The sequence below is a fragment of the Physella acuta genome, unplaced genomic scaffold, assembly GCF_028476545.2.
Source record: "Physella acuta isolate Inbredline_101_S28 unplaced genomic scaffold, ASM2847654v3 ptg002087l, whole genome shotgun sequence".
Lineage (NCBI taxonomy): Eukaryota > Metazoa > Mollusca > Gastropoda > Physidae > Physella > Physella acuta.
Genome location: NW_026733589.1, coordinates 140,890 through 162,709, shown reverse-complemented (window position 1 = coordinate 162,709; position 21,820 = coordinate 140,890). Strand labels below are relative to the sequence as shown.

Here is a 21,820-nt window from a genome sequence, read left to right as displayed (position 1 = left end):
AATTGCGCATAAATGTCACTAGACTTTTTTAATTAACTTGCGCGCCTACTGAACGTGATGGCGCAGCCATGGAACGCGATGACGCATCTATTGAACGTGATGACGCGTGTGGTGTGGTTGTATATACATGCCGGAAGTAGAGATCTATCATCTTAATGATTATCATGTTGATAATCAAGTTCAACTAACCAATGGTTTTAATAACCCTGCTCTTGATTTCAAGGTGCTTAGTTTAGTTAGTAGTTAGGTTTATTTAATAAAAAACGTTTTAATAACTAACCAATGGTTTTACTAACCCTGCTCTTGATTTACGCTACGACAGAGCTATTTTTAGATAACATAAGGAAATTGCGCTAAAATTGTCACTAGACTTTTTAATTAACTTGTTTTTAAATGTTCACTAACAGTAAAAGAGGGTTGTTTATTTATTTTTTATTTATTTTTGAAAAAAAAAGAGTCAGTGACGTTATTTAGCTTACTGCGTGTGGTAGTTAGTACCTCAATCAACAGATTTGGTTTGCTATTTTTTTTTTTAAAGCATACCTATAAAATGCATAGGTACATAGACTAGTAGACAGTAAAAATGTCACTACGCTGTTGATATTACTCAAGGCATATTAACAGCCTGTAACATTTTGCTATTTTAGCAAATATGTAAGTAGATAATTTGCAGTTTAACTGAAAACATTTGCGAATGATGAACACTGACTTAAAAAATTAAGCTCAGGGGAAGGAATGAAAAACAGCCCGTAGCTTTAACTCTAGTGTAGATCTAAATCACATGGGCGACTGTAAACAGGCAAAGTGAAACGGGGGGTAGCAAGGATGAGGCTGTAAAGGGGGGGGGGGGGGACAATCTTAACACTCAGTGGCGTAGGCAGGGGGTGTTGGAGGGGGGAAGGGTAGAACCACAAAATGAAAGTTATCTCACGTTTTGTTTTAACTACTGGCGATGTTGATTTGTGTTTACAATTTCAAAAAATTTCAATGTCATAAAACCACTATTTTCTGAAATTCGTTATAGAATTTTTTTTTTTAAAGTTAAATACGAATCAATATTACCATGACAAAATTCTGACTACGCCACTGATAACAGTAACAGCCAAGCCAAATAAAAAGTAGTTTTGGGGAAAGCTAAAACATATCATTGGCCACCACGGTGCTATAGCAAACACACACACGCACACACACAAATTAAGGTGGGAGGGGGGACGGCGTCCAATATATAGCCTATACACACATCCTCAACCATCATTCACCATCAACACTTCGCACACAAAGTCTTACTTCATTGATAGAGATGGGAATCAACATTGAGCAAGGGGAAGGGATTGATCGAACGAAAGAATGGGCAACATCTACTTAAAACTTGTTTGAGCGCAAATAACTGTCTTTATATGTCTAACAAAAATATCATTTTTTTTTCATCTTTTACAGGGGTTGATAGCCAGTTTTTTTTTTTGTTCCATCCAAATCAGAGGATCTTAATCTTTTCGGAGGTACCGAACCCCACCAGTCAGTGTTTCTTCCAGACTTTTTTCTCCGGGGGGGGGGGGGTAGACTTTCTTGGGGGGGGGGGGGGGGGCGGACACTGTTAAAAGTATATATTTTCTATATAAATTATATAAATTTCATTTCGTTCGGGGGGGGGGGGGCAGTTTGATATGCGCATTCCCCGAACCCTTCTTAACAACTATATCCTTCACACTGACAAAAAAAATCAAAATCCAGTCGCGAAACATATGAATCGGGTGTGTGTATCTTGACCTACGTCGAACCCCTGTGACTGACTCACCGAACCCCTGGGGTCCGATCGAACCCAGGTTAAGAACCACTGATACAAATATTGCAAGGCAAGCAAAATGTCTAACATGAAACTAGAGTGCAAGAAACTGATCGAGAAAGGGGCGACCACTTTATATTTCCATGTTTGGCATTCAGCAACAGTGTTAATACATAGAGGACAGTGTTGTAAAGCAAGGAAAGGGGAGATAAATTTTATTGAGTTTTTTTTTTCCCACATGCCCATCAAATAGAGTTAGAATCGATTATCGATAAGTGTAAAGATGAGCTGAAGGGGGGGGGGGGAAAGGGGTGAAGATTCGTGAATCAGATATTGGTGTTTAATAAAGGTGAATGAGTTGTACCACTAAGTCTGCTGCAGGTTTTAGTTCATGAAAATAGTTTAATATCAATTTTAAAAATAGTTTAATACCAAGTATCTTCAATAATAGACAGAGAAAAATATATACGTGTTTTATATTCTTAAGGAAAATTAGCTTTACAGTGGCGATTTTTTAAAATAAAAAGTAGAGAATCCTAATCAGACATAGCAATCCATTGGGCAGATGAAGTAGAATTCATACGATTCTTGATCTCGGCATGTGAAGGGATAATGTGGTCAGCACTATACCCAGCTGCCTTAGTTTCCCCAACGTGAGTTAGGTACCCATCAGAGCTGGGTAGACTCAGGGATGCCCTACAGACTCGAGCCCGGGATCCGAACTCGAGACTTTTCGGGTTACAAGTCGTGAACTCTACCATCCGACCACGCAGCCCCATATTTGATATTTAGCGTTGTTACAGTCTTTTAAGTAATTCAACATTGCCTCCACTTCATACAAATCTAGAAAGTTGTTTTTTATCGTCTAGATTAGTCTAGAACACACACGAACTATTTCAATAATCAAACGTCTCGCTACATTTACTCAGCGCCGTGTAGAAACGAGTCTCGTCCATTTTAATCCTCTCTTGTTTTAAAAGCTCACTCCCCCAACCAACCCAAACATCAGACGCGGGAGCTACAGAAATTATGCTGTAGAAATTACAGCCACATGTACGCGGACGTATAGGGGAGCAAGAGTTTGGGACGGGAGGGGAGAGAGAGAGACGGTAGAGTGAGGTTTTCATTCCACACACACTGAAGCAAGCAAGCCCGGTCCGTCTTTCACAGAAAGAAACGTATGCCAAGTATAAGTTAGAAGAGAAAGGGAAAAAAGAGGGGGGGGGGGGGAAATTAGGGGAGGGGGATAATAAAGGTGTAGGGTGGAGTATAAGAGATCAACAACATTTAGGTTATAACTCAGTGATGAATTACGTAGGTGGAGGGGGGGGGGATAAAATGGAATAGAACGGGAGGGGGGCAAAGCGGAATAAGTAAATTCTCTACAGGATAAAGTGAAATACGTCGGGCGACGTGGGGGAGAGGTACTTGGGGAAGTGTGATTACTTATATAAGTTGGGGGGGGGGGGGAAAGAAGCAGCATCTAAGTATTGCAATTTTACAAAAAAAAAGCCTAGCTTTAAAAGCATTGTGTGCACGATAGATATAACATAAATCGTAACAACTTAAAAATAAATATACACATGTTTTTTTTTGAGCAAGTGTGAGGTAGGTAAAAACGTCGTTGGCTAACATACAGAGTACATCTTTTTAAAAAACCGGTAAATAAATGTATTTATAATCGAGTTAAGATCGGTAGCAAAACAGCATTTAAAAAAAAAAGATCAACAATAAACTTACTCCTAAACGATATAAAATAGACCCATAACAAACGCGAGACAGTGTTGATATTGTTTTGGGGGGCGGACGGGAGTGGGAATGGGGGGGGAATCGATGGCCAAATAAGAATGACAGGAACTCAACGGCTAAAAGCATTCCCCTCCTGGGTTCGACGGATATAGATAAAAGGCTGCAAGATTCTCCAAAGTTTTTTTTTTGATAACTTGACAATGCAATCCCTGCAGGTGCATTCTCACTTTTTTACCCCCCCCCCCCCCTCCTCCTCCCACCCGGCTTGAAGCGAAAAGCAAAAGGTTGATATTTTATGTCTTCAGACATGCGTTGTTTGCAGCCTTCCGAACTACACCGTGTGTGTTATCTAATGTGATGTATGTATGCATGTTCTGCTGGGCTAGTTTGCAGGGTGATTGAAGCGAACTGGTGTTCACAATTTGATTTTAAACAGCGGTTTTTTTTTTGGGGGGGTGTTTTTTTTTTTTTGTTGACAACACAAGAGTTTATTAATTATTGAAAAGTTAAATGTGTGGGCTATTTGGGCGTCAGCGAGGTGTACACAAACCCTCATACAGTGACTTGAGTTAAATAGTTGTTACCCTATCGGCCCGGGTGTCTAATAAGGTAGAGGAAGTAGAGTTCATCTGTTTCTGTGACCACGGTTCAGATGGAGTGGTCAGTAATATGTCCAGCCCCTTTTGCAAACACACACAGTGACTGTTAGCTGTTACCCTATCGGCCCGGGTGTTAAATAAGGTAGAGGAAGTAGTTCATCTTGATTCTGTGACTAGGGTGCAGATGGTGTGGTCAGTAATATGTCCAGCCCCCTTTATTTTCCCATACGTGAGCTGGGCAAACTCAACGACGCCCTAGAGCCCCAAGATATGAACTCAAACACTTCCAGTTTAGCAGTCGAGCGCTAGCGCGTGGCCACATCACACCATTTTGCATAAATTATGATAAATATACCGTTACTAAAATAAAGTGGCCTGAATATTGCTTGGTTATCAAAAATGTATTTACACAAACATATGAAAACAGCTAGAGAAAATGTACTAAAACAGTAAATATTGCACAATTTTTAAAACCCCAAAAACTACTTTACCACTCCACTTTGAAGCTGAACACAGAAAACAGAAAGCCCAGTAGACAAAGACAATTAAATGCATTTTATTCCCTTCTTGTATTCATATTTGTTCTAGTTGTTTTACCTAACAGCTTAGCCATATACAAAAAAAAAACATCAAAAACATAGCTTTAACATGCTTTATTAGATCCAGTACACAAGTTTTAATAATAAGCTTGTCAGATTTACTTAGATAAATCTCATTTTGAAACAAATATTTTTTTTTGTTAACATATATCTAACTTTGACACTGTGAATCATTCTGTCATACATTAATTCCCCCCAGCTGTGGCAGGCCATTTAGTTTAAAATCTTTAGATAGGGCTAAGAGAGAAAAGAAGGCTAGGTTAACTCTTGAAAAGGTATTGGCTGAGCTTTTTCACAGAGAAGATTTGGTGCTAGCTTCTACAAAGCTTGCAGGCAATATAAAGGTTAGTTCATGCTATACTATGGGATGGCATGGTAGGGTGGTAGAGCCTTCAACTGCTAACCAGAATGTCTCGCGTTTGGATTTTAGCCTGGACTTAAGGATGCAGGACGTCCCTGAGTCCACCCAGCTCTAATGGGTACCTGATTCATGTTAGAGAAAGTAAAGGCAGATGGGCATATTGCTGACTACTCCATCTCTTCATATGCTGAGGCCAAGAAAAAAACTCTACTTCATCTACACTATGAATTGTAGGTCTGAAATGGGAACTGGACTGTTAAACAAGCAGCGCCAATAAGTGCACCATTCAAACCCATTTCGTCTAATTTAGATGGTATAATTTTTACATATTAGAACTAACTACAACCCAAATATTCATTCGGTTTCTACTTTCTATGCACACAATTAAACTTTATCACATATTAAATTGTTAAATAGCAAATTCCGTCCAAAAAACATAGGTATAAATCCATGCAAGTAATGTTAAGACGCTCATCAGTTTAGCCAACAATGATTGATGTTTTATGACCGAGTTACTTTATCAGTTCAACAATTAGGGTCCTCCAAATGAAGTGTAAGCTGACCATCTGAGTTTCACTCCCTTTGAAATCTAGAGGCCAACAAATTTCACTTTCATACAATGTGATTAGTTAAAAGGTGGGATTGAGCACTAATTATACAAGATCAACTTTTATATGTGTTACCCACCGCAAAAACCATATAGCATTTAACACTTACATTTCATAGATCACCAAATGCATATAACTGTTCCTCAGGCAGATGAAACTTTGTGCCACATTAACTTCAACAAAGTCAATTATGGACAATCCCTTAGTAAACAAAAGTAGAGTTCACCTGTTTCTGTGATTTCTGCATAAGAAGGGATAGCGTGGTAAGCACTATATATATGCCCAGCCACCTTTACTGTCACTAATGTGAGTTAGGTACCCATTAGAGCTGGTTGGACTCAATGACGGTCTACTGACTTGAACCCCAATTCTAGCTGAGACTTACAGGTTGGCAGTCTTGCTCTCTACCACTTGGCTACTCCGTCTATATATATATATATATATATATATATATATATATATATATATATATATATATATATTTTTATATATCTGTACTATAATATAATATTAGTTTTTCATATCAACTAAACCCTCATGCAGTATAATAAATTATAACAGCCCTATTGTTATTCTATTTAAAACATTTAAGCACATGTGAAGCCATTTAACATTTAAATTAATTATATGTAGTTAGGTTAAATAATATGATGTTTTGCATCTGCTGTAGCCCACAGATTTACCTTACCTCTCTACTGTATCTATTTTAATGTTATTGTCGTGTAGAATCTACAAAATCTACATGCAGACGTGAACAACCCAACCCTCCCCCCCCCCCCTTAAGCATCCCCCTATATCAGTGAAATCAGATTTTTTAAAATTTATGAAACAAACACAAACTCAAAGACTAGCACTTAGTTTAGATTTTAGTAGGCCTAATTTAACTAATTTTAATTACTAGGCCTAATTAAATTATATATTTAGGTATAAATTTAATTATTAATTAGTAATTTAATTAGGCCTAACTTTTAATTTTTTTTTTAAACTTTACCTTTAAATGTAATTTCAGCCAATGTAGATTTGTAGCCAACAGGACTGTATTTAAAATGTTCGCATAGAGTCTAATAAAAATAATAAACTTTGATTTAGACTAGATCTAAATCTTTATCTCGTAAAGCGTAAGTTTGTTTGTTTTCTCGACCTCCATGTTTTGAGAACACACACTGACCTCTCAAACTTGACCCCAAAATCATAGACTATTGGTCCTTTTCTTGGCGCGAAAAATTAATATTTAGTCTCGCATACCCTAATGACTGAACAGAGACATAATAAGAAAGACAACCCAATGTTAAAATATTTCATAGAATGATCAGGATAGGATCCCTTTTAACATAAACAGCCGTTTCCCCTTACTTTAAACATAATATTATTATTAATATTCAGACATTAAATATCGTATATTAAAATAAACTTACAATATATGCGTCTAAAATATTACTAAATAAAAATGTGTATTCAATATAGTTTGACGTCACGCTTTTTAACGATTTTTTACCTCCCCTCCCCCAATCAGTCATTCACAAAAAGCCAGACCAACCTCCCATTCCAACAATTACGTCACACCCCAGCCGTCCAGAGTTTCTTCCAGGCATCTCTTCGAACGAAATGAAATTTATATAGAAAATATTTTAAAATTTACATAGAGTGAATTAATCAAATTCATTTACAACAAAAGTTTTTGAAAATGCGGAATAACGGCTAAAATCCGGTGCCAGTGTCAAACATGCCTTTTTTTTAAAAAAATCAAAAAGTGTTAAGTCACACTGACCCCCCCCCCCCCCCCCCCCTTACACACCTCATCACAAATCGTCTCTAAATTATGGACCCCTACGAGTGTGACGTCATTTACGGACGACAACTATTACTATATAGTCGTTCATAACAGGACGTTTGTCACGATGAGTGAAGAGGAAAAGGTGATTCAAAAATTTTGACGTTACCACACTATTTCATTTTTAAACTGAATTTCAGTTGTTGTTTGTTTGTTGTTTTTTCGCTTTTTTTTTACTTTCATGTAAATTATAATGAAAAAAAGATCAATATACACTACACGTGTACAGTGGCGGAACTAGAAAAAAAGGGCCACCCCGCAAAAAATTTTTTTAGGCCCCCCCATATATATATATATATATATATATATATATATATATATATATATATATATATATATATATATATATATATATATATATATATATATATATATATATATATATGTATCAAACACGACATACGAACATAGGATATTCATTGCTGGCCTGTTCGGGTTTTGAAAAAAATGTTGTTTTTTTTTCACTTAAAACTAATTACAACATCATGCCATGAGTGTAAGTGCATTAGTGAGTTTTGTCAAAATCAGTTTTATTTTATCTCTGCTATAAGACCTCTTAACCTCTAGTCGTTCAAAAGAATATAAAACTTGAAAGCTTTGTATGTAAGTTATGGTGTCTCGTGTTATGTTTATTTTCATGTTTTTTTCGAATTTATATTATTAATTTTAAATACATTTCCTTTTTATACAATGTCATTCATAAGTAAGTACTTTACAAAAAAGTAATAATTAAGAGAAGTAATTGCTTTTTAATGTGTTTAGTACAAATCTATTAAAAGGAGCTTATGAGCACCCTTATTTGACTATTTAAAAAAGGGAAATAAGTGGTTTGAACGTCTGCATAGCTTTGATAAGTTTGATTGTAGGAGAAAGAGGACGTGGCTTTCACAGTGGTTTAAAAACAAAGGGAAAAATATACAAGAGCGTGGGATGGTGTCTATAGAAGCTACGGTAATCTTTTTACAAAACAACCATCAAGTCAAAAAAAGCAAGGAAATTATTTTTTTTTAAATATAAAAAAATTATTTTGGTCGACTGTGGGCCCCTAAATGGCGTGCCCCCCCCCCTGCATTGCGGGGTCTGGCGGCACTGTAGTTCCGCCCCTGCACGTGTAAAGAATCCGTAATTTATTCTTGCAATACTTCTCTAGGTGATTTCATTATCTTTGTATAAAATGTATTTATATTCGGGAGGCCTTTCGCCTATTGTCTACTAGACTAGATCTATTACCAACTTTAGTACTAGATCTAGATCTAGTATTTACAGCCTTTGCCCTATTGTTTTTTGTTTTGTTTTTTTGTTAAAGGGCTAACTTAGGCCTAGGAGTATATTGGTAAATAAATTATCTATATATGTAATACATAATGTGTATGTATTATATGTAAAGTAATTTACAAAATCTTGCCCTGATTTATTTTATTTTAAGATTAGCGTACGCTATTATTAATATTTGACTTTTTTCTTCTTTATTTGTTTACAGTTTATTGGAGAGTTTACGGTAATTAAAAAATTCGGTGTCGCCATCTTGAAGACTGAGCAGTGCATGGCGGTACAGAACAGGGATTTTTGGGTAAGTTTTCCCAGTGTTCACTGTTTTCGGCCTCAGTTCCTGGGTCGTCTGGGAGCCCCGAAAAGTCTTTCGGTTGCGTTTGATCGAAATGCGTTCGAATATAAATAGAAAACAATGAATTAAATCCATTATCGACGGTTTTGTCTATACGATTGGTTATAGGTTTACTATCAGTATCAGCATGAAACAAAATGGAGGAAACTTACGATGGAATGAATGGCCAAGTGTGTCAAATGCGCATTGGAAAGACAACTCTCTAGTTCCCCTGTCCATAGCCTCCTCTGCAGTCTATTAGATTCTAACATTTTACTCTTTTTTTTTTTCAATATGGTTTGAAGATCACACAATTCTTTTCAAGTCTCGGAAACGAAACTGATAGATCTACATAATATGATAATGCATACAACAACTAGGGCTAGGTCCTTTCAAAATCAGATTCGAGTAGATCTAGATTTCTAGATCTATTCATTTCTAGATTCTAGAGATCTAGATCTAGATCTATAACTGTAGGCAAAGTGAAAGGAAATACATTTTAAATGACCTATCTGCACTCAAGTCAGTAACAAAAATAATAGGCTACACAATTTAAAAAAAAAATAAATAAGGGTTTACCAGAACACATAATCAGATCTAAGTCAAGTTAAAACTACTTTATTACTATAATATTAGGCCTAATTATTAAATAGGGCATATAGTGGCTATATATATTATATAAGTATACTTTAGTTACTTAGTATAGGTCTACTGTTGATCTAGTTTAAGTGTAAATAATACTAAATAAGCTACCACAGTAGTATTAATACTTTATTAATAGTTAATATTAATAGTATTATAAACTATAGGCCTAATACTATACTAATACTATAGTTATCTAATCTAGATCTAGACATTATTTTGTTTGCTAGTTGCAGCTTATGGATGTTACCATCCCCTAACAATTCAATAGTTTCAACTGATAAAAAAAACTAACATGTTTTCCTTAATTTTGGCTGTTTAAGGTTATTAATTTTGCTGTTTTTACAGTCTTGCCTAATAAAGCCTAATTCCAACACAAGCATGCATACATCACTAGAAGAAAAAAAAACACACATTTATTACTGTGTGGCCTTCTAGAAAATTTATAGACTCTAAGTGCCAAACATGGTATTATATACAGCTATTGGATAGGGGGGGGGGGATTCTAAAAATTCCAGAGCTAGTCAATGACCCTAGTCATGATTGTATTATGCAGCATACTCCATCTTTTTTTTTATTTTTGTTAAAAATATATTTAGTCCATATTTTGAATGCAGCATCCATCTGTGAGAATCTTAAAAATTGATATGCTTTAAACAAGGAAAGAACTTAGGTATTTTACCCAATTGTTTATTTTGTGCTAAGAAATGAAATGATTGTTATTGACAGAGAAACAATTTCAAATTGTGCGCAACAATCTATGGACAATGTTCTGGACAGTTTGGGGGAGTCTAGTTCTCTCTCACCTCTGTCTTCAAACGTCCATGACCATGATGAAGACTTTACTGGGCTTGGAGATCATACGGGGGTATGTAATTAGCATCATACATAAAGGAGGCAGGTGTTTGAATGGGGATTTTGTATATGCATTTACAGTAACTTGAATTAAGAACGAAGGAGAAGAAGAAACATGATAGCTTAGCTGAATAGAACAAAGTTGTTTAGACATGATGAAATCTTAAGTTACAGAGAAAAGAAGAGTTTGCTGGTTTTGTTACATTTGCATATATATATATATATATATATATATATATATATATATATATATATATATATATATATATATATATGTCTTATTCTCCTTATTTTGTAGGGAGGTATGGAAGAAACAAATTTGAACTCAGATGGAGATGATGAAGACGAGGATCATGTAAATATTGTATCTACATCCATGACCGCAGATGATGACGACCCTATTGGTTTGGGCGTGTCAGGGGGACATGACTCTGAGGACATGCAACATGATGTTGATGGGTTAGGCTCTAAATCAGAGTATGAGGATATGGTACATTCAGAGACATTAGAGGAAGATAATGCACAGGAGGTAATTAAGCTACTTGTGTTTTTAGATTTACAAGGTTTTTCTTAGTTATATAATATTGGCATTGAATTAGATTCATATTTGTAGTAGATTATCTTTTTTGCTGTCAACGCACTGAAAGAAAACTAAAACTACCATTTTGCATACACCAGAGAATAAAAGGCAACACTTTTTGTATTTTTAAGTAATAATAGTAATACATCTAACATATTCAGATAAAAGTAATTATTAGTTTGTATGTAATACAAATATTTGAATGAAGTACTTTGAAAAAGTTTTTAAAATGACTACTTTTAAATGTGAAATTAACTTTCAGGACAATCTTGATGAAAATGGTGATTCCAATGCTGAGAACCAGTTGGCTGAAGATGGGGAGCTAAAGGAAGGAATCCTGCTCACAGATGGGAATCTCGCTGTTCCTGTGTCTGCGGACCATGTTATACGACTACTTATGCACACATCTGATGTGAGTTTAACCTGTGGTAGCTAATATTAGGAATACAGTTTGGAGTTGATTTTATAAGGGGGGAAACCCAGTATTCATTTTATGCTATCAGTTTCAGAAAAAAGGAGCAAAGTAATTCATAAAACTTTTTTTAATCATTTATTTGAGTAACTATAATTTTTTTTAAAAACTTTGCAATCATATTTTATCCTAGATAGTCATTTATATGTATATAATACAGAGATTTTTTTTTAAAGTAGACACTAGTATTAATTAAGGTTTAGCTTATATAGATTATAAACCCTCTAACTTCATAATTATCTTTTTTTACCAGACCAAAATTTGGTCTTTTATTTTAAGTGGTCTTACATAATTTTAAAACCTCAGTGGAAAAACAAAAGAAATGATACTTAAAAATATGCTGTTTAAAGAATGAATGGCTGTAACTAAAATAGTGATAAAAAAAATTTCCACAGGGTAATGTAGTTACTGCCAATGCATCTGTTGAAGCCATCAAGTTCTCCATGGCCAATGTTATAACATCAGAAGGAGGGGAGCTAACTCAAACTGTTTTAACATTATCAGATGGAACTACCACTCTTATTAAAACAGAAGAAGGTAAACTTTATTTTGCAAATGAGTTTTTTAACTGTAATTTTTTTTTTAAATCAGTATACAGCACAGTACTCATTGGAAATAATACTTGTACCATGTTTTATTTTTATAAATGAGCTGATATGAAACCTGTATTTAAGAATTTAGTTTAAATTTTCTTTAAACATTTAATTGTCTGTTAGAATTGTGCAGTGGTAGCAATAAAATAGTTTGCTAGTAATAGAAATAATCCTAAGTACATGTCCCCTGTACATACTGTATTCATTTGTGACATTTAGAATTTTATAAATTAAAGCTTGAATTCTCCATTTCATGTGTGATAGGGTCAGACCAGCAATGTATACCCAAGTTTGAGGAAGGTCAAACCATCAAATTAGAAGATGGCACGACTGCGTTATTGAGATCTGCTTCCAAGGAAGTGTGTAAGTAATGCATTATCAACATTTTACTCATAAGTTTTAATATACAAGTTGTTATTTTTCTGAGCACTTTGGAAAACTTATTCCTTATATGGTAAACTTTCAATTGAAAACTTAAGGGGATATGCGCAGAAAAAAATCACAAAATTTCTTGTTTTTCGTCATGATCAGTTTCTTGCACTTTTGGATACTTTGTCCATTTTTGTATAAAGAAAAAAATAACTTTAAAGAGAAAAAAATATTTTATGTGTTTGAATTACAATTTTTATGATCCTATTAATTAAAAAATAATCAATTTTTCCCAATCTTACAAGATCTCTATGAAAAGTTTTATATCCATCATTATATTGTATTTGACATCATTGGAAAGCTGGATTTCTCATATATCTAATAAACTTAATTTCCTACATATCGGAAACACCTAAAGCTTACAATCGGCTTTGCAGTTTACACAGATATGGTACTTTCCTGACCTAGTTTTCATTACTTTTGGCTGTTTTTCTCAGTTCGTATGTTTTTAACACTAAAAAGCCTACTACTTTTTTATTTATTAAACAATGCCAACCATATTTTCAGTCATTGTTCTTGATGCAAAAACACAACTTTTGTCACGAGGGAATTGTGATTGCTTTCATAGAAAAAAAGTATTTGGTAATTAATATGCAAACTTTGAAACTTTTGTATACTAAAAAGGGTACGATTTTTTAGACCTTGTAAAATTCTTACTAGTAATTATTTCAAAAAGTTGTCGTGACAAAAGTTTTAATATATACTGAAATATAAGCAGTTTAAATTTGATTGCTATAGGTGCATAAATAAAAAAGCCTTAGTATTTTTAAAAGTACCTAAAAATTCAAAATGGCGGAGGTTTTTTGGGTTTCCATGACAATCAAAATTGTTTTCGATCCTTTTTTTTGCTGTTTAATAATTACTTTTATATGCCAAATATGATAAAAGTATTCAAAAGGCTTTAGATCTTAAATTGTAAAAAATAGAAAAAAACATAGCATATTCCCTTAAAGAGCGAAGCATTTTTTTAAGGTCACTGTGATGTTTCCCTAAAATTTACAATTTCCTCCTATAAATATGCTGAATTGTTCGAAGTAATGTTGTGATGCGCCATACTTCCTGCACAGACATTTTTAAAATTATTTTTAAGTCATCAGCTACAACTATTATTATATATGTTGCATACCACATTTTTTTGGCTTTTTTATTTAGTATTTTTTCAGACTCGTTAGTTGAGAAAATTATTTAAAATTTTGTATTTTTTCATTAAAAAATATGAATTAGAAAATTAGTTGTATGTGCATTTTTTAAATGTTTTTTATTGTTGACACGTAGTAGATGAAGGTCTCCAGGAAATACATTTTGAGGATGGCTCAACTGCATTTATAACTCGAAGTAGCTCAGATGGAATTTTTGCTGATACAACAGGTCTGGATGGTGCAAGTCTCAATTTAGACCAATTGACCTCTCAGGTATGTAACAACAGGTGTTTGTTAGTGCCACACACAATTTTGACTATTTGACCACGCTGATATATTGTACAATGTGTATACTAGAGCTATGGGTTCAACTAGTTGAACACTTAGGTTTGTTTAAATGCTCATCTAATAAGTTTCCCTTTCAAACCTGACGGTCTATGGGGCAAGTGAAGTAGAGTTCACTTGTTTCTGTAACCTTGGCATATGAAGAGATAGTGTGGTCAGCACTGTGCCCAGCCGCCTTTACTTTCCCTAATGTGAGTTAGGTACCCATCAGAGTTGGGTGGACTCAGGGACGGTCTACTGACTTGAACCCGGATTCGAACTCGAGACTTACGGGTTAGCAGTCCAGCTCTCTACCGCTAGACCACTCCATCCTATGCTCATCTACTAGGACTACACAAAACTTTGACCATTCAGATCACACCTTTTCCTGGGGTGACACAAAATGTTTATTGGCTTAGGCCTGCTCTGGTGTTTATCATTGATTGTCCCTTATATCTTCAAGTTTCCTAAATATTTTAATTTGTATGTTTCAAATTTGCACATACTTTCTGGGAACTAGTACTAACACCAGTGGTTGGTTGCAGATCTTCGGGTAAAGCAATTATTGGTTTAATTAAAGAAAAGAAGTAAATGACTGTAAACAATATAGTTTATGGGTTGTGTATGTAAATAAACTGTTGCTGTATTTGTCATTAAGTTTTTTTTTGGTAATTTGATTACAGACTATGATGATCAAACCAGTAGAGAAAGCTGTGTTGCTGGGGGACAAGGCATACAAGTGTATGTATGAGGACTGTGGACGCTTATACACAACACACCATCATTTAAAGGTAGGTAGTAGGTAAATGATTGTGAGAGTGGAGGGTGGCTTAGATTTTTATAAAGAGGGGTAGAGGGGTGCTCTTCATAAACTGATGTCACACTTTTGCACTTAAATAAGTTATTTTTTAAGCTGAATATTAGCCATTATTTTGCAGGTTAAAAGATGTAACTAAATTAAAATAAAACTTGATCAAAATACCTAATGCCACACAACACTGTGAATAGTCGTTATTTTTTTTAAAATATTTTAATTGTGACATAAGGGTGACTGAAGTTAGACATCCTATTACTTTATTAAAAGTTAATATTTTTCTGTTATATTTCCTGGATTTTAAAATATTTTATCCTGGCTGATCAGATTAGTGTAATTATTTTTTCATATATGTTATTTTTAAAATTTGCCTGTTAGTTATTACCTAAATGGTTAGTTTTGTGCAAGTTCATATGTTTCATTGACTGTCATTAATACACAGATTTTGTGGTTTATCTTTTATGTTTAAATAAGCCTGTTATTTGTTACCTGAGTGTTTAGGTTTATGTATTTATTTCCTCTGTGTTCAGGTTCATGAAAGGTCACACACAGGTGACCGACCATTCCAATGTGATTTCCCCAACTGTAACAAAAGGTTTGCTACTGGTTATGGCCTGAAATCTCACAACAGGGTGCATACAGGGGAAAAACCATACGCTTGTCCACATACTGACAAGGGCTGCGAGAAAGCTTTTAAAACATCTGGTGATTTACAAAAACATGTACGCACACATACAGGTAAGATTGTATCCCTTCAGCATATGGCATTATTGCAAAGCTTTGAAAATTTATTTTACTGAAATACTTCTAAGCAGATAAAAGAGAAAAGGCTCAAGACCCAAAAACATTACTTTAAAAGTTGTTTTTTTTTTTACTTTTATTTGAAGAAAGTGTGATTTTGTTACAAAATTACACCTTGTGCTCAATAAAAGTATAAAAAAAAAAACTTTTTTAAACTTACTTATGTGTTTTTGTCAATGAATTTTCATACTATTAGTTTGCATTTAATATTTGTGGCTGAAAATCATTGATCTAAAAAAACAAAAGGGTCTACTGGTATAGGTATCACCTTATAGATTCCTATATAATGTAAAAATTGAATGCCAAACAGTCAGCAAATTATAATACACTTGGGTTTTATTTACACATCAGTCAAGTTCATGTTGAATTTCTAAAAAAATGTACTTTTTATTCTTTTAATTTAGGGGAGCGTCCCTTCAAGTGCCCGTTTGAAGGTTGCAATCAGTCATTTACTACGTCCAATATCCGCAAAGTCCACATAAGAACACATACGGGAGAGAGACCATATATATGTGACATGGAGGGATGCGGTCGAGCATTTGCCTCAGCTACAAATTATAAAAATCATATTCGAATACATACAGGTAATTTTAACTAGATTAATAGGATTTTTAGATTATCTTTTTTTTTAACAAAGTAGATCTTTATCCTTCTATTATGATCTACAAAATTGTTTTCATATGTTCTTGTGTAGGTGAAAAGCCGTATGTTTGTGGTTTCTTGGGCTGTAGCAAAAGGTTCACAGAGTACAGTAGTCTTTACAAACATAATGTGGTTCACACCCATTCTAAACCCTACACATGCCACTGTGGGAAAACATACAGACAGACCAGCACCTTAGCCATGCACAAGAGAACAGCCCACGGTGAGGAGACACCCCAGGGGCTTTTGGTTACCTCCACAGAAACAGGTAAAATAAAAACTTTTAAAACTTGAAATTTTGTGTCTTTGCATGCTGGAGATTGGTGACTTAAAATTGTAAACTACTCAGATGACGTGAAACAAGTTTAAATTTAAACTTTAAAAACTCAGCGATTTTAAAATTCATGGTAACTTAAAATTGTAAAGTACTCAGATGATGTGAAACAAGTTTAAATTTAAACTTTAAAAACTCAGTGATTTTAAAATTCAAAACAAGGAAAACAGTTATATAAACATGAACTTCATGAACACATTTTCTTTTTCCGATTATTAGACTCTGATGAACCTCCATCCAAGAAGATGTTGATCAAATCTGAGTTGTCGCAAGAGGATGAGGGGATGGGTCAGAATCTCATTGTCAGTGATGGAGATACATCCGTTGGTGATAAAGTTCAGGTCAGAATCTCATTGTCAGTGCAGTTTTAAAATTCAGGTGTTTGAAGGGATGGGTCAGAATCTGATTGTTACTGATAGAGATACATCTGTTTTGATAGAGTTCAGTTTTGAAGAATGAGTCAGATTCCCACTGTCAATGTTTAAGTTCTGGTATTCATCAAATTGTATCTTACTTACTCCAGTCACTTTGTAATGTTTTGCTTGAGTCACCATTGGGTATACTGCTTTCTACATCTGTGTGATTGCTTACAGTAATCTATTGACAGTGACAACATAATATTTTGTTACAACAATTTCATGGTTTTTTTTTAAATCTAATTAAACTGTAGCCACTATAAAATATTTACTGTAGTTAGTGATATCTTACTCATGCCACAGGGGTATACTTTAATCCTGGCCTCATGTCTTGAATATTGTTTCTATTTTTATATTAATCAACAAACAGTCTTCACATATTTGGGGATATCTTTTTTTAGCGCAATTTCCATTCTGGAGAATTGCGTTTATTAACTCGTCATTTCTGGGAATGGATGGATGTATGAATGTGTGTCCGGGCTTTAAGCTGTATCTCCTCCTCAACGAAGCAATATCGATGACTAGTTCCAAAAGCAATTATGTTAAGCAAGTTACGAGAATGAACATAGGCCATAAAAATTCCGGGTTTCTTTCATGGATTTCCAGGAAAAGCCAAAAAACCTCGAAAAAATGCAGTTTTTGGCCCATATCTCGGCAACCATACCACTTAGCGACTTGAAACATGTACCAATCGATTCCTGCCATAATTTAGAACAATATTGCCAAAGAAAGTTTTCAAAAATATCCTCTCGTTCGGTCACAAATTTTAAAATTACATAAACACCTACAAACCGATCGTTCTTCTAGCTTGAACACACCCCAGCATTATACGTCAGAGCTATTTTTAGATAACATAAGGAAATTGCGCATAAACGTCACTAGACTTTTTTAATTAACTTGTTTTAATTTGCAAGCAGTACAGATGCTTACTGCTCTTTTTTTTGTCTATTAATCTTTAACTTTTTTACAATTGTGTGAAAAAGTATTTACATTAATTTTGTTAAACAGCATAAAATAAAAAGTAATGGAATTTTTTTTTAAATAAAAAAAATAATTGAATGATATTCTGATTTGCAGATGATGTTGCTGACATCTGGTGTAGGAACAGGGGACGCAACTACCTTCGTAACCAGTGACGGCAGCCACCAAGTTGCCAGTTTAGTCACACTGCAGACCCCAAGTGGCATAACCCTGCAGGACCTACAGCAGAGTGGCATCACTGGGCTCACTAGTCTTTCCCTCGGAGAAAATGGTCAGCAGGTTTTGGTGGTCACTGACCCAGCTCAACTGGAAGCTTTACAGGTAAGTTGTTTACAGTCGCCATGGTAATAATTGGTGTAGCCAGGGGTGAATTTTATTTTATTTCATGATTTATTATTATTTTCTCTGAGCATTGCTACAGTACCTTCAGTTATATAAAATATTTTAAAAATTCTAGTACATCATCTCAAAGCAATGTCTGTTTTCTGGGTGGGGGAGGGGGTGGAATGATGACTAAATCTAAGTAGTAATGCAGTTAAACAAGTATCCTTTTTTTTTCACAGCACAGATATTATTTTTTATTTTACTCTGTATTGCACTTGCATTAATTTACTTGGTAATTTTGTGATGTAGTTCTACTACTAGTAACTAATTTATTTACTAAGCCTAGAATCTGTATGTATTTTCTATTTAGCAACTGGCTGCCCAGCACCTGGAAAGTCTAACACATTCATCAGACGTGATGGCACAACTACAGGGCACAGGTCAAGGGGGTGAAGTGATGGATGGGACAGAAACTGCTGACCTAGCTGTTCCCCTATCACAGTAGACTTTAGTGGTTTCATATTTTTAAAGCTATCAAGGGCAAGGTACTCTGCAGTTTGAAAATAAAATACTCTTCAAATACATGCAGTACAGAGAAAAGAATTTTTTTATTAACTTTGTAGTATCAGCTCTCTCTATTCTTCTATTTTAGTTAATCTCATAAAATTTAAATTTATTACAGATGCATAATGAAGATAAATTTGGTTTAGTACTGGAGTTAGTTTTAAAGAGTTATAATGTTAAGCAAGGGCTGCCGATAAAAATGAGATTACTTTATTTTTTTATTTAAAAAAAAAACTATGCCTTTTATGAATAATACTTCAAAGATCTGAGTTTAAAACGTTATATTAATGTTTACAGTTCAAATGTCATCTAACAAGCAATTTTAATTATAATGATTTTGTAAAATTATTACTTGTTTTTGGTTTGATTTACATTGTAATTATAGTCATCAACTGAATTCATCTTGATAAATTTTTGTTAATATAGTTGTTTACATTTTTCTCACTAATATACTTGATTGGTGTTTAGGTATGTGCATACTTTATTTTATCTAAACAAAATTTCTTAGGTCCACTTCTTTATTGCTTGTTCTAAACATGATTTTTTTTTTATATTACTCCTGGTTTTAGTTTGGTTTATTATAGTTAAATTCATTGTGGGCTTAAAGTAAAGTTTAGTTATTATTAAGTATTAACCTGTTGTGAATATTGTCATTTTTTTTTTTTACTTTACAATGAAATTCCAAATTTAAAAAAAACAACTATAAGAACAAATGTGGGGGTGTGAATGATAGGGTTGAATGTTACGAGTATTCTGCAACACTAATGGTATAGCGAAAATAAAGGGAATTAATGTGAATTTATGAAAGTGTGAGTAGTTCCCCTTTTCACTGTAAAATGTATTGTACATTGTATGCTACTGAATGTACAGATCCTTTTGTTGTACAAAAGGATAGAATTATTTGATACAAAACTTTTTTTTTATATAATGCTAACAGCCATATTTGCTGTAAAGGTAAATGTTGAATTAAATAAACAATAATTTATTACACTGTTTTAAAAATCTGTTTTTATTTTAGAACTGAAAATTTTAAAGACAATTTGAATGATCTAGTAGTTCTTCAATCTTTTTTAGCATAGATATCTTTATTTTAAGTGGATCAGCAAAGGTGGATGAAGTGGTATAGGGCAATAAACTAAACAGAATGTCTCTAGGGTACCAGGACTGAATCTAAAAAAGCTGATGGGTAGGTTTACTACTTGAAGAAAGTAAAGGTTGTTTAAAAGCTATGGATAGTAACTACCATACAATCCTTTCAATTGCTGAGGCTGTTATCAACTATTATCTGATGAATAAACCATCAAGTCTGTATGGGCTTGTTACTTATTTTTTAGGCATTGAAATATCCCAAATGTATAGCCGTTGTGTTTTGAGCAATTCTTAAAATGATCAGTTTTGGTTGGAGTCAGGAAACAGCACACCTCAACACTTAAAAATGTAATGTGTTTCACATCCTTTTATTATTATAAAGTATACGAGCTATCTAAGACTAGATCAAGAATGTATGTTTACCTCATTTCTTTGTTATTTTCCTTTCAATTATTTTTTTTAAAACACAAAACACAGTATTTTAATTTTTTAAGTCATAGAAAAAATAATGCTACAATATTTGCAGAATTAGTCCTTACCTCTTCGCTAAAGATTTATAAAATACATTGATAAATAAAGCAAAAATCATTTAAAAAGAGGATTTTAAATTCATTACTTTACTTAAAACATACTTAAGCCACCATATCTGAAATATAAATTTAAAAATATTACAGAAACAAAAAAAGTTTGTATAAAAATATCTAATTACAGGATATGTGAAAGCAGTTTGTAAGCTCAGGAAATTCCAATAGATCAACAAAACATTTCCCATACTATAAAAATGTATAGTTTAAAAAAACTATTCACTCACAGAAATACAAAAATCACATAGGCTTTTGAAATAAATATATTCAAACCATGTACTCAAGTTCTGAAATTTTTTATTTATTTTTCAAATCTAGTTTCTATCTTTCTAAACAGTAATATTACAGTAAATAATAAATATTTTGACCACTAAGCAGCAGAAAGCTCATTTATTTCAGCTAGCAAACCCAGGTCTTAATGCTAAAAAAAAATATACTAATTCTGCACACCAAAGGCACATTGATCTTGCATAAAAATATTATCACAGAAAAAAATTTTTACATCAAAACTAAAAAACAGTCTGCGACTGGTTTAATTAAAAAAAATAACACTTATAATTTAGATTTACCTTACAATCAAATTTTTATTTATTGGCAGATTCCAATTACAGTCATCCTACAATTAAAACAAATTACAAGTGGAACCGAGGCTTTGATTCACACAATTTACTCATATAACTGATACAATAATTCGGTTCATTAAAGTCTTTATAACATTTATTTCTTATTAATTACATTATTGACGTAAACAACTTCACCAAATCAAGTTTAAAACAATTTTAGCCCTACTTATATGAAATAAAAAATTTAGTTTTGTGACATTTCTAGCCATCATTTTCCTTACTGGCCTACTTCATCATCTAAAATCAGCCGTGCTATTACAACACATTAACTAGGACAGACCCTTGATTTTGATGTAGCCCTATGTGTAGTGTCAAACTACCACCAGGTGCAAAAACACTACTACCATTACTTTATTGCTAAACCAGTAACATAACAGCCCTTTAGGAAAAAAATTTATTGTCAAATATATACCAAGGTTCAGAGTTCTACAGAATAAAAAAAAACATTCAATTTATTTCAAGCAATCTAATAAATATACAG

General features: G+C 33.5%; 1 protein-coding gene across 3 annotated transcripts; it reads left to right on the top strand.

The window, feature by feature from the left end:
- The first annotated feature begins 9,040 nt into the window (after positions 1 to 9,040).
- LOC131932095 (zinc finger protein 76) lies at positions 9,041 to 20,159 on the top strand. 3 transcript variants are annotated; one of them, XM_059288979.1, is made up of 14 exons: positions 9,041 to 9,100; positions 10,505 to 10,643; positions 10,929 to 11,159; positions 11,473 to 11,622; positions 12,078 to 12,219; positions 12,540 to 12,638; positions 13,980 to 14,116; positions 14,851 to 14,958; positions 15,512 to 15,719; positions 16,187 to 16,366; positions 16,477 to 16,692; positions 16,978 to 17,099; positions 18,252 to 18,476; positions 18,850 to 20,157. In XM_059288979.1, the coding sequence occupies exons 2-14, from the start codon at positions 10,536 to 10,538 to the stop codon at positions 18,982 to 18,984; spliced, it is 2,061 nt and encodes a 686-aa protein (XP_059144962.1). In that variant the 5' UTR covers positions 9,041 to 9,100; positions 10,505 to 10,535; the 3' UTR covers positions 18,985 to 20,157. The 3 variants fall into 3 exon arrangements, with proteins under 3 accessions (XP_059144962.1, XP_059144961.1, XP_059144960.1); XM_059288978.1 differs by lacking the exon at positions 9,041 to 9,100 and adding an exon at positions 9,111 to 9,324 and having other exon boundaries at positions 13,983 to 14,116; positions 18,850 to 20,159; XM_059288977.1 differs by lacking the exon at positions 9,041 to 9,100 and adding an exon at positions 9,111 to 9,324 and having other exon boundaries at positions 18,850 to 20,158.
- Positions 20,160 to 21,820: the final 1,661 nt, after the last annotated feature.

Bases quoted from the DNA above. Each gene is read 5' to 3' on its own strand.
- LOC131932095 (XM_059288977.1), top strand. The intron at 11,623-12,077 runs GTGAGTTTAACC...AAATTTCCACAG, and splicing joins TACTTATGCACACATCTGAT to GGTAATGTAGTTACTGCCAA. The intron at 12,220-12,539 runs GTAAACTTTATT...CATGTGTGATAG, and splicing joins TCTTATTAAAACAGAAGAAG to GGTCAGACCAGCAATGTATA.